Source organism: Nothobranchius furzeri, chromosome 10 (assembly GCF_043380555.1).
Source record: "Nothobranchius furzeri strain GRZ-AD chromosome 10, NfurGRZ-RIMD1, whole genome shotgun sequence".
NCBI lineage: Eukaryota > Metazoa > Chordata > Actinopteri > Cyprinodontiformes > Nothobranchiidae > Nothobranchius > Nothobranchius furzeri.
The window spans coordinates 36,192,089-36,204,588 of NC_091750.1; the positions used below are offsets into that span (position 1 = coordinate 36,192,089).

Here is a 12,500-nt window from a genome sequence, read left to right on the forward strand (position 1 = left end):
ATGTTGGTGGAGCTGGGTTCCGACTATCGGCTTGTGGAGCTCTCGGGAGACCGATGTTTTCCACCCTTATCCCCTCCCCGCAGCTCGGCACAGCTTCTGTCTGCTGCGCGGACTGCCGGCTGGTGGAGCTCTGGGATGGAAACCTTTCCACCCGGTTCTCCCCAGCGGCAGCTCTGCGCATCTCAGATCGCAGCGGCGCTTGTCTGCTGTGTGGCTGCTGGCTTGTGGAGGTCTCCGAGACCTCTGTGTTCCACCCGGTTTTACCCGGCGGTCAGCCCGGCGTATCTCTGACTCAGAAGCTCTGGTGTTGTACACAGTTAACTCCGGTTGTAGCTAGGTAGCTACCTCTGTTAGCTTAGCTCCCACCTCCGTGTTAGCTTTCGGTTAGCTTGTAGCTACATTGCTTCAGTTCGAGGGGTGTCGTCATTTGATCCCAGCCTTACAGCCCCACCTCTTTTCCCTTTCATGGAATTGTCTGGGCTTGACGGAACCTGTGACAAGGACAAAATGGCGGTGGTGACTAGGGATGGGCACCTTTGACATTTGAATCGATTCGGTACTAATTCCCGGTACCTAGGAATCGATACCAGTACTTAACGGTACCAATTTTCGATTCTTTTGAGTGTTTAATATTTTAATTCTCTTTTATAGTTAAATATATATTTTTCTCAATAAATAACCATATTTGATAAATAACACGATAAATAACATACAACTGTTTGTATTTTAACATCGTCCTTGTAGTTTTATAAGCTGATAATTAAACTGAAGCAAACATCTTTACTGTGAACTAAATTTACTGTGTATCTTCATTCCTTTTACCTCCTTTTTCATTTGATTTTTCCTACTGGGAAGTTAGAATTTCTGAGGAGAAAGCGAACGCACCATTAGCTGATAACAATGGTAGCAATGGAAGCTAACATATCAAGCTAACGTGATCTTAAACAGTTTATTTAGCTGCTGGAGCAGATTAAAACGATGATGCCTCACACTTAGATCGTTGTCGCTGGTTTCATCTTCACCCAATCACCCGTCACATTTAGTAAAGTGAAGCCAAACTTTAGAGCGCGTTCATGTTCTTCTAGTCGGAAATTCTGAGTTCCGAGGAGAAAGTGAACGCATCATTAGCGGAACGGAAGCTAACATATCAAGCTAACGTTATCTTAAACATTTTATTTACCTACCGGAGCAGATTAAGATGAGGATGTCTCACTTAGATCGTTGACGCTGGTTTCATCATCACCCAGTTACCCATCACATTTAGTGAAGTGGACCCAAGCGTTAGCGTGCGTTCTTTCTACCATGCTGCTCTGTTTACAACTGGCTCGCAGCGACCGATGACATAACGCTCTTGCGCATGCGCAGCTGTCTAGGCAAGTTCTCGTTATGAAGGACGGGTACCGAAACGAGGCACCGTTTCAAATGACGTGAATCGGTGCTCAGTCGGTACTATGGAATTCGGTCGGTACCTTAAAAAGTACCGAATTCATTACCCATCGCTAGTGATGGCCACCTCCCATTTTGGCACAAAAACTTATAATTGGAGCCTATGGACACAAATTGTCCAGTATATATGTCGATGGCTCAGACAGAGTCAGTAAATAGTTTATAAAATGAATGTAATTCTGTTTCCTAACTAATAATTTATACATGACAGGGTATGAATAAGGAGATGTGGCGTGGTGGATGTGAGGTGTTGTGATGGAAGCTAGATTTTGCAGCAACCGTTCTTTGTATCTGAAAGAAATTGTGAAATCTGGGTGTAAAAGAATTAAATTCATTTTATAAACTATTTACTGACTCTGACTGGATTAATACGAAGTGTGTTTATGATCCCTGAAGAAGCAAAGAACCCTAGAATCTTCTGATTAAACATTCAAAGATCAATCAGATTGATATTTCATATTTTTATGGAATATCAATCTGACTGGTCATAATTAATATGCATTAATCGCTACATTTGTTTAATCAATACACTTGCAGTGGTCTCTGGTAGGAACGATCTCTCTAAGCGCTGCCAGATACCTATAGGAGCTTACTATGCAGCCGGTTTGTTCTCCTTGGTCCCATTGGGAGAATCTCCCATTTCTAACAGAAGAAAACAACCTTATCAGCATTGTTCACTGGAATAATGCATCGTTTGAAAACCATGTTGTGTCTTTAATGCACTTCACCAACATCCACCACTAACGGTCATGTCTGTTTGCCTGTCTGAAAGGGCCTGAAGGCGTTGAGTGTTGCCTGACCCCCCCCCCCCCCCCCTCCAAAGTGCACCCAGCCGGTCACTCAACTGAAGCCAAACCACCTGTGCAAAGGGACAGCTCCAGAAAAGATGTTTTACTGACTCTGCAGCAGGTGTGTAACCTGTACCTGTGTTGTCCAGTGAGGTGGGCGTGGCATCGTGTTGGACAGTCAGGACATGGAACAAAGTCCAGAGGGAACATGGGTAGCCCCGAAGTCCTGGTCTGCTGCCCTGGCAACCAACCCAGCGAAGCTCCGCCCCTAGAAAGACACCTGAGATCTGCAGAGGAAACAAAAAGTTTACTGTGTGTGTGTGTGTGTGTGTGTGTGTGTGTGTGTGTGTGTGTGTGTGTGTGTGTGTGTGTGTCTGTCAGGGGTGGGCATCTACAGTCCTCTAGAACCAGTATCCAGCATGTTTTAGTTGTATCTCTGCTCCGACACAAGTGCTCAGCAGGTCACGGAGCCCTGTAGAATCCTGTTTTAAACCTGCTGAGTCAAACCAGGTGTGCTGGAGCAGAGAAACAACTAAAACATACTAGATAGTAGGGATGCACCGATACCGATGCTGTTATCGGTAAAAGTTAACCGATACCAATGCAGTTGCTTGAAAATGGCTTCACTGTAACTTGTTATTTCTGTTCACCTAATATTTTAGTTTTGTGATGATTTCTATTCATGTATTTTACTTTTTATCTACCTCACAGTCTTTTCCTGTTGAAAGCAGAGAAGCAAATAAAAGCTGTATTCCAAATCATTGCATTGTTTTGTGTGGTGGAAGTATCGGTATCGGCGAGTACTCAGATCCAAGCATCGGTATCGTATCGGTTTGGAAAAAAGTGGTATCGTTGCATCCCTACTAGATAGTGTATCTCCAAGACCACGTTTGCCGACTCCTAGTGCAGGTGTTCATGAGTGTGTGTGTCTCACCCTCATCTTGTTGTTCACCAGGTCAAGGACAGCCTGGTACGGGATCTGCTGCAGCGGCAGACTGAGCAGCCAATCAGAGAGCGTCTCCATCAGCTTCACCACAGGGTCCCCACCTGGATACAGCTGCACAGGTACAGATGTTTGATCATGCTTTAAGGAGAAAACATCTGGCCGTGACAACTACTTTTTACTAGGGATGTGTGTTGGTGAAATTCTGGCGATACGATAGATATCACGATACCGGGGAGACGATACGATAAATCACGACATATTGTGATACATTCAGCCAGACGACATTAGCGAATATTCAATACGTAACATGTTTAGCATGAGGTATCTGAACCATAACAGAGGCATTTACATTTCAGTGGTGGAAACAAAACCCACTGAACACTGCTGCCCACTAGTGGCCAGCGTTTGAATTGCACCAAAATAAAAGAAAATACACAAATGTTTGCATGTAAATTCTTCCAGAAATTTGATACACGGCTTTTGAATATCGATATAATATCGCTGGAAAAAAACATTGCAATAAATTGCCATATTGATATGTTCTTGCATCCCTACTGGTTACCTTGGAGACCAGAGTGACAAAGTCCCTGAAGACCTTTAGCTCCTCCCCCTGCAGAGTGCTATGGGTGGCGAGCTCCACCCTCAGCATGTAGTGAAGTGCTGACTCCAGATCAGCTGTGTATACCTTGGACCTGCGAGGGTGGGCACACACACACACACACACACACACACACACACACACACACACACACACACACACACACACACACACACACACACACACACACACACACACACACACACACACACACACACACACACACACACACACTAATTGTCGGAGCTGGTCTGAGATCACATGCTGCGGTCAGCCCCGAGTCTGACCTGTCAAAGTCCTTCCATGGTTGTGAGGTCTGGCTGTCTTGCAGCGCCACCGTCTGAGAGGCTGCAGAACTGCTGCGGTGCCACACCCCCGGAAGTGTTCTCAGCAGGGACGAGAAAAAGAACCGAAGCCTCTTCTCACTGAAGGAGATCCAACAGAATCCAGTTAGCACTGCTTCTGATGCCATGTCTACACGTCTGACATGAAGTCACCTGTGCACGTGTGCGTGTGTTCCATTGGGGTGCAGCAGGTAGATGGAGGGGAAGACGGAGATGTCCAGAGTGTCCAACAGGGAACGATCAGAACTTAACGCTCTCCTGACCTGAACCCCCGAAAACTGCAGCAGGTCTAGGATCACCTGGCACACACACACACACACACACACACACACACACACACACACACACACACACACACACACACACACACACACACACACACACACACACACACACACACACACACACACACACACACACACACACACACACACACACACACAGTAACTAGAAGTTATTTAGGGACCAGAACCGATGTCAGGTGTTAGCATGTTAGCCCAGTATGCTAGTTCAGGTCTGATGCCACATCACCGACTCCAACCCAGCCTACAGTCCGGCCCACAGAACAGAACCGGCAGTTGTTCCAGACTCAACTCGGACCTGGCTGGGTCGTGTTTCTGTCTCACCTCCCGACCGACGAACGAGTCCGGTTCCTCCACAATGATGGCGGTGTAGTGGTCTGACATTTGACCCAACAGGGGCAGGAGCTCTGCAGCGCTGCAAACACAAAACACACAAGTCACCATGGTAACAGGGTTCTCACTACAGACATGACAATTCTTCACCTTTTACCATTTTAGATTCAAAACTGGCCACCTACACGAATCAGTGGTGGTGGTTTTATACGCGAGAGCGGTGCTGAGCCAGATCTACTGTGTTTTAGGCAGAGGCGGTTCTGGCAGGGGGTTCCAGGGTGGTCAGTGTTCCTGTCACAGCAACCAGTTATTAAAAAGTGTCTAAAGCAGCTGTAACTGCAGCGCTGTTGTCGTTTTGTTGTGATTATGCACTAAATCTGAGCTGCTTCGAGGCAGGTGTAAAGTGTTTTTTTTCCCTCTGAATGTCGCTCTAACAGAGCAGCTGGCACCTGACACAGGTGCACTGCTCAGGTGTTTGTTGTAGTTTTAGGGTGGCCATGTTTCCTTTAAATTAACACCGTATAAATAAATAATTAAACTCTTACAATGTTCTCTTCAAGTCTGTTATTCCCATGTAAAGGATGAGTCGTTTACATCTTACTTATGAACCATAAAATGTGAGATTCCATAGAAATATGAAATATCAATCTGATGGATCTTTGACTATTTTAACCAGAAGATCAGAACTTTTTATTGCAGGGATTAAGCGACACTTCGTATTAACCCCGAGGAAAGAGAGAGAGTCAGGTTTATAAATAGTTAAGAAATTTATTTCTACACAATTTAAACAAGACTAACTTTAATACTCTGTGTACTGATGGACTAAGGTGGAGTGAGACGTGAGATGAACGATGGTGGTGTGTGTGTGGAATGTTATCAGAACCAGCGGATCCGGAGAAGCGGTTAGTTCTGAGTGGGAGTGAATGTTTCGCTCTAAACTTTAGTCGGAGATTTATAACACACATGAAACGCCATCTGTCGGTCTACGTACCCCAGGGGAAGCCTCCGTTAGATCCAGAATGTCGAGGTCCTCTTGGACCCTCTTTGGTACCGAAGCCAGTAGAAAAGCAGCGGCGCCAACCAGACTAGTCTTGGAATGCTTCCAGGTCACGACAGGTTATCACTGGCGTCTCCGAGACCCTGAAGGGGTCGTGAAGTTCAGCTTTTATTCTGAAGGAACCGTTGCGGTCAGGTGTAACGTGCAACAGATTTTATCCAGCTTGTCGAGGTTCTTTATGGCTGAAGAGGAAGTCCGGATGGCCGGTTCGAGACTTCTCTAGAACGCTTGAACTAAAGAAAAGGTGGCGTGGAATAGTTTTTATAATTGTCATATTTTGGTTTACTGGTGAATCAGAATTTGACATGCAAAAGAGGGTTTATACAAACACCACAGAAAACCACGCCCAGCCAGAAACGAAGGTTCTGATTGGATCAGACAAAAGGAAATGTGTCATGTGACTTTAGCATTACGTGTCATCAGTGTCTAGTGCAAATGTCCAGGATTATAATAACTTGAAAAATACTGCTGATCACAGGATTATAATATCAAGTTATAACATTGTCATTTCACAGATTGGGCTCACATTATTATTGGTAATAACAAAGTTATTGATTATGTGTTTATCACAAGAGTTCTTCGTCTTCGCTGTAACAGAGGTGAAGCAGTTCAGATGAGCAGAGTGCATGAAAGACCTTGGCCACTATCTCATGTAGATCAGGCTGTCAGAGACTTTATGTCTCTGCTCGAGCAGACGCAGCAGATCATGACCTTTAGGTCAAAAACAGGACATTCATGATGCTACACCCAGTATAACAAAACCATGTAGTAATGCTATTATATTTGTTATCTCTGCATAAGAATGGATTCTGATGTTATTTTAATTACACGATTTGAACAAAAACAGGTGTTGACGTCAGGCGTCAGGTCTGGACTTTTATTTAATATGAACACTAACACCAAGTAAATAACGTTAGCTTGATTTGACTTCATTTCTTTAATTGTGTCGAGAACCACGTGGTTTTGCTCGTTCTGCACGCGCACACGCCCCACGGCGAGCCAGCCCAGCAGACCTGTTATTTTGGTAACCAGAGGTGTGAACTTGAGTCACATGACTTGGACTTGAGTCAGACTCGAGTCATTATTTTAATGACTTATGACTTGACTTGATCAAATCTATAAAGACTTACGACTTGACTCAGACTTGAACGCCAATGACTTTCGACTTGAATCGACTTGCATCTGTTGACTCGATGATGACTTGAGCATATTTGATATTTTTGGACAAAAGTGGCACGACATGAACAAAAATCATGAATCATTCTTGGTTCTGGGTTTGATCTACTGCTAAATGCAGCAGCACGTTGTTTATAACCAGTTTCTGCTTGTTTGAGCAAATGAATGAAGTTTTATTCCTGTTATTTATTTATTATCGCTGTCATTAATATGAAGTTGAACAAATTACTTGATTATGACTTGAAAATTCAAAGTTAAGGACTTGGACTTGACTTGGATTTCCACATCATTGACTTTGGACTCGACTTGGACTTGGTTGTCTTTGACTTGGACTTGACTGGAAAGACTTGTGACTTACTTGTGACTTGCAAAGCAGTGACGTGGTCACACCTCTGTTGGTAACTAAGCAACGTCAGTTCAGCTTTAGTTCTGATCAGCATGGGTGTGAGAGGACTTCCCAGCTAGCAGCTGCGGTCAGCATTCCAAATGTAGGAAAGGCCGGAAATATTAACTCATTCACCGCCAATGACGATTAAAGTCATCATTTGCATTTTTTTTACGGTTTGGGCGTCGGACGAGCCCCTGCGCCGAGAGAACAAACATCTCAGCTCTGAAGCCGATCTGCATAAGATAGAAATCCTTCCATCAAACTGTGTGTGTGTGCGTGTGTGTGTGTGTGTGTGTCCGTGTGCGTACGTGCACACACGAGCGTGTTGTGAACTGGTGTTGTGGTTTTGCACTGGTGTAACCATCTTTACGCTGACAAAAATGTAACTAAGTTACTTTTACTTTGAGTACATTTTATTTACGATACTTTTTACTTTTACTTGAGTAAAAATTTAGGCAAGTACTTTTACTTGTACTTGAGTAAAAAATTATCAAAGTACTGGTACTCGTACTTAAGTAGGGAATTTTAGTACTCTTTCCGCCTCTGTAAGTCACACGTCACGTGATCAGGAAGCAGAACATCCATGTGTTAGGAGATCGTTTTGGGAGCGAACCGGAAAAGCGTCTGCCGATCACAATTCAACAACGGATTATGAAAGAACGGATAACGCTCGAAACGCGCGGGTTCTTCCTGGTGTAAGAGGTGAGTCTCCGCTTTGTTTTCGTTGTTTTGGCGTCGACATCATCCTAGCGCGCATGGATGTAATTTTCACTTTAGAAGTGGGGGGGACACAGGGTGGGGTGGGGGTGGGGGGGTGTATCTTTACAGTATGCTCTAATGGGAAACAGGCTTCAACACAAACGGTTGTTTTCTGCTTGGTCCTAGAGCTCAACCAGTGTCAGTTTAATATAGCGTAATGTTGTTTTTGGATGGTAAAAAGTGCAGGGGTCAAAACTTGACTTTGGAAAAAGTGGGGGGGGGACATGTCCCCCCTGTCCCCCCCCCCAAAATTACGTCCATGCTAGCGCGCAACGTTCTGTGACTCTTTAAAAAAACAGTAAAAATGGCGAGAAACGCTGGCAGCGAATGAGTTAAAGTGCTTCATGTGAACATGTGCCGATCCTTTATTATACGTTCACACCAGACTAGCTTTGTCGGGTTTTTGCATCGGCCCACGCCCCAACTTGTGTCCTTCCCACCTCTGACCCGTTTGTGTGTCTGTGACTGGGTTCTGGTTCCAGTACCTGTATGGCTCCAGAGGAGGGCAGTGCTGAGGGCGCTCCAGCTTCGTGTGGTTCTGGAGGACGTTGATGATTAGCTGCCGGATGGACTGGATCTCTCTGTCTGCTCCTAAACACACAAATGTGCACGCACATTCACAAGTCTACGTCTAGGGCTTCTTCAGACCAGAACAATCAATTACTGATTTATAGGATGAAATTAACAGTTTCAGAGTACAACAACAAAGAGTCAACAGGTGGAGGTAAATCTCACCTCTATAGATCGTCCCTTTGTCTGATGGAGGACTGTGAGCCCGAAAATACTGCAGAGAAACACGGCAGGTCATTACCCAACAGCCCCCTGCTCACCTGACTGCACAGGTGGGACTGACAGCTGAGATCAGGTGATCTGTGATACCTTAAAGGTGGGGTAGAATTTGATGCTGAATTCTTTGCAGATGTCAAAGTTTCCCTCCTGAGCGCAGTCCAGCACGGCAATGCCAACGGCATCCTGCCAGTCTAACGAGAACACAACGAACCAATCAGGTGACTCGGATTCAGCAGTAATCAACAAGACCAGAACCAAAACCTAAACTGGAAAAAAATCCATCTCTCTTTTTGGAGGGGGTGTTCCTTGGTGTGCATGCTGCCCTGACCTCTTTACAGCACAGCTTTAGTACGGGTCACGGCACCAAACTGTGAAGACCCCAGGAGTTGTCCTCCCCAGGGACCTTGTTCAGGGAACCGAGAGCTGGAAACTCCATTTAGGAGCAACTTTGACCATAAAATGACTGATGCAGGAATAACATTTACAGATATAATAAAAAGGTAAATGATTAAGCAGCACGAGTTCCTTTCTAACACGGTCGCACGGGGATCTCCATCAGAGCAGACACGTGATTACAAGCTGTGCCAACATTTTATCATCCGTGGGCTTCGACATGCTTTCTCCAACCTTCACCTTCACGTAAACATGAGAAAAACTAAAATGATGATATTCAACCACGACTTGCCTCAATCACATAAGCTACCTCCTCAGCAGAGCAGATTTAAAGTCAGGCACATCCACAGGCAGCCAGGTTCATCACCTGTTGCTATTACTACCAGGCAGAAAATGTCTTGATATCTGCTCACACAATCGGCAGTGAATATTGGCCACTGGCTCATCATGACCTACATATCAGCATCGGTATCGGCAATAGATAAGCCCATATCGGTACCATCAGATCAAAACGCCCCAGGGTTCTGGGTGGACGGGAGTTTTTTTCCTGTTGGAACTAGTTCGGTCTTGGCCCGGTCCTGGTTAAATAAACGTTGAATAGATGAACTGAGCAACACTACGGGGCTCATGAGCTAACCTCAGCTAGCTAACAGCTGTTCATCCGCGTTTCTCTTCCTGCAGGAGCAAACGAACCAGATCTTCTGGGATCCGCTGAACCGAACCTACTCAGAACCTCAGCCTGTCCTGAATCTAAACCCATCAGCATGGATGTAAACAGCCTCAGCAACATCGGACCGGGACCGAGCCTGGGCAGCGGTACCTCTCACGTCCTGGGCCAGGGCCTTCCATGTGCTGGAGTACTGGATGCAGTGTCCGCACCAGGACGAGTAGAACTGGACCAGCCAGGCAGTGGATGAGTTCGTGACGGTGGGCTTCAGGCTGCCGCCGCTCAGGATGACTAGGGGGTCTTCCTCCGAGTACAGCCGGGCCGGGCCTCCCTGGGAGCCGCAGGAGAGCCAGAGGACGGCCGCGACCGCCTGGAACCAAACACGGATCATCTGGGTCAGAACCCGAGAACAGACGGTCAGAAAACCGGAGAGTGTGTCCCGAAACCGATGCGCTGGGTTCGGGGAGACATGAGAAGAGGGACAGATGTCTCACTCTAGACAGCTCAGACTCCTGAAAACAGAAAATATCACAAACGTAGAGTCTAAATAAAATACTTTAGATCAATTAACAGAAGAACTGAAATGTAATTAAAACGTCAATTATATTCTTAAACGCCCACTTCAGTTTAGAAGTGTGCCTCCGGTATTAATCATCTGCTTTAATAAACCAGCTTTGTTTCTGTTTGCAATTCAAACAGAAACGTGTCGCGACATATATACGTCATAGGTCGACATGTATACGTAGGCCTTGTTCGAGTTTTTTTTAACAGGTTTACGGTTACATTTGTTTTAGCTACACAGACATGTTATTTACAAAATGACAGAAGGCAGTTACAACACAGGGAATCTGTCTCAAGGGCTCTCAGTGTGGGTTTTAAATTGTCCTTATATTTTACTACAGACAGATCAGAACTAGAAACGCACCAGGAGGAAATCCGCACTTTGCTCTGAACGCAGCGGGCTTCCGTCCTCTAAACTTCCGTCTCTGTTCAGTGTTCTGTTTCCATAGCAACTGCTCGACCAGACCCCAGAGGGCGCAACAATAAAAGTCAGGTGAGTTTAAATGTAATAAGAGACGCGACTCACTTCGCCCGGTTCAGCTGCGGAACGTGACTGAACTCGGACTCAGCCGGGTGGTGTTATTCGTTCGGAGGAATATTTATTCTGGTTCCGAAACAAACAAAAAAGAACACTCGGCTAACTGCGCGCGCTCAAGCTAGGCGGTGAAAAAGTTTAAAACGCGCATAATAGCCGCCAGAACTGTATGGAAAGTCAATGGTGGCACAAAATATTTAGAAAAATATTTATTTATTTACTCATTAATTATATCTTTTAGGGTTTTACATTCATGTATTGATTAAAGAGCAAGTCACCCCCTACCAGATTCTAACTCCAATCCCACTTCATGTTTGAAAAATGCAACAAATGCTGTTGCCTGGAAGACCGAGAGGGCGGAGCTGCTAACAAATACACACACACAGGCTCACGACAGCATTTTGACATCATAATGTACCAGTTTACATCATAGCATACCTCTTAGCCAATAGCGATGGCAGATTTAAATTAAAATACAGTGCAGAGTTTTTACCTGACAATGGCACAACACTGTCAGTTTTAGGCAGAATATTTAAATTTTAACTAAAATGCACTAAAGTGCCAAATGACTGACGACACGTGTCTGCAGCACGATTAGACACTCATTTATTTAGTTTATCAGCAAAAAAAAGTTTATTTGGGGGTCACTTGCTCTTTAAATAACGTTCAAACGGAGGATGGATAAAGGTGCAGGGGTCTTCCGTGGGGGAAAGTGGGGTGGTCAGCAGGGGTGGCCCTGTCTCCCTCCCCTGCCACCCTCTTAGGGGGGCCTTGCTGTTGTAGGAGGGAGACTGTCACAATGCATTGTGAGTAAGGTGAGGCTACCATATCTGTAAATGGCCTGAGGCCAGATTGGAAAAAACGTCAACCATCGATTCCAGAAATCCGCAGCGTGACTCAAATCAATTCAGTTTATTTGAAAGGCATTCCCGTTTTCCCAGCCGTGATGATGTGGTTCCGAGCACACTATGTCGAGTTAAAAATGCAACGTCAGCTGTTGTCAGTTACTGATTGGTCAGGGTTCATCTCCCTGCTGCCTGCAGACGCTAGCAACTCAACCAAATGTACATCATTATGACCTTGTCTACCACTGCTGTGTGCAGAACCGTCCAGAATCAGCTGTTCCTCTTCATTGGCTCCTCCTCTTCCTCAGAAGGATGATGTCACCACGGCTGGGTGTGGTCAGAAAGTCCATGTTAAAAGATCCGCTGATCATCAAGGTAAGACTCACCTTGACAGGAGGTCCAATCACATCATCCAGGTGTGGGTATCTGGTTAGAGGGTGGGTCCTACTCAAAGGGACTGTCTGTCAGCTGATGAGTCTTAATAAAGTTTTTATAGAATAAAAAACAGCTGATTGCTGTCTGTGTCCAGGCTCCGCTGGGAAAGACCCGTACCAGAGGTCTGGATGTTCCAGG

At 45.4% G+C, this 12,500-nt stretch overlaps 2 protein-coding genes across 2 annotated transcripts in view; one reads left to right on the top strand and one right to left on the bottom strand.

Annotated features, from left to right (window-relative positions):
* Nucleotides 1-10,513, bottom strand: part of qsox2 (quiescin Q6 sulfhydryl oxidase 2) — a 14,128-nt gene extending 3,615 nt beyond the window's left edge. Inside the window, exons 1-10 of the mRNA XM_015960394.3 lie at nt 10,140-10,513; nt 9,017-9,117; nt 8,873-8,921; nt 8,623-8,728; nt 4,749-4,839; nt 4,276-4,421; nt 4,066-4,203; nt 3,743-3,872; nt 3,169-3,291; nt 2,371-2,521 (exon numbers count right to left, since the gene is read on the bottom strand). Of these exons, the coding sequence (XP_015815880.3) occupies nt 2,371-2,521; nt 3,169-3,291; nt 3,743-3,872; nt 4,066-4,203; nt 4,276-4,421; nt 4,749-4,839; nt 8,623-8,728; nt 8,873-8,921; nt 9,017-9,117; nt 10,140-10,377 (1,273 nt within the window). The 5' untranslated portion in view covers nt 10,378-10,513. The remainder of the gene's footprint in view (nt 1-2,370; nt 2,522-3,168; nt 3,292-3,742; nt 3,873-4,065; nt 4,204-4,275; nt 4,422-4,748; nt 4,840-8,622; nt 8,729-8,872; nt 8,922-9,016; nt 9,118-10,139) is intronic.
* Nucleotides 10,514-10,902: 389 nt separating this feature from the next.
* The window catches only part of cfap77 (cilia and flagella associated protein 77), a 5,817-nt gene continuing 4,219 nt past the window's right edge, over nt 10,903-12,500 (top strand). Inside the window, exons 1-3 of the mRNA XM_070555589.1 lie at nt 10,903-11,040; nt 12,186-12,302; nt 12,457-12,500. The exon at nt 12,457-12,500 is cut by the window's right edge and continues 59 nt beyond it. Coding sequence (XP_070411690.1) covers nt 12,240-12,302; nt 12,457-12,500 — 107 coding nt within the window. The 5' untranslated portion in view covers nt 10,903-11,040; nt 12,186-12,239. The remainder of the gene's footprint in view (nt 11,041-12,185; nt 12,303-12,456) is intronic.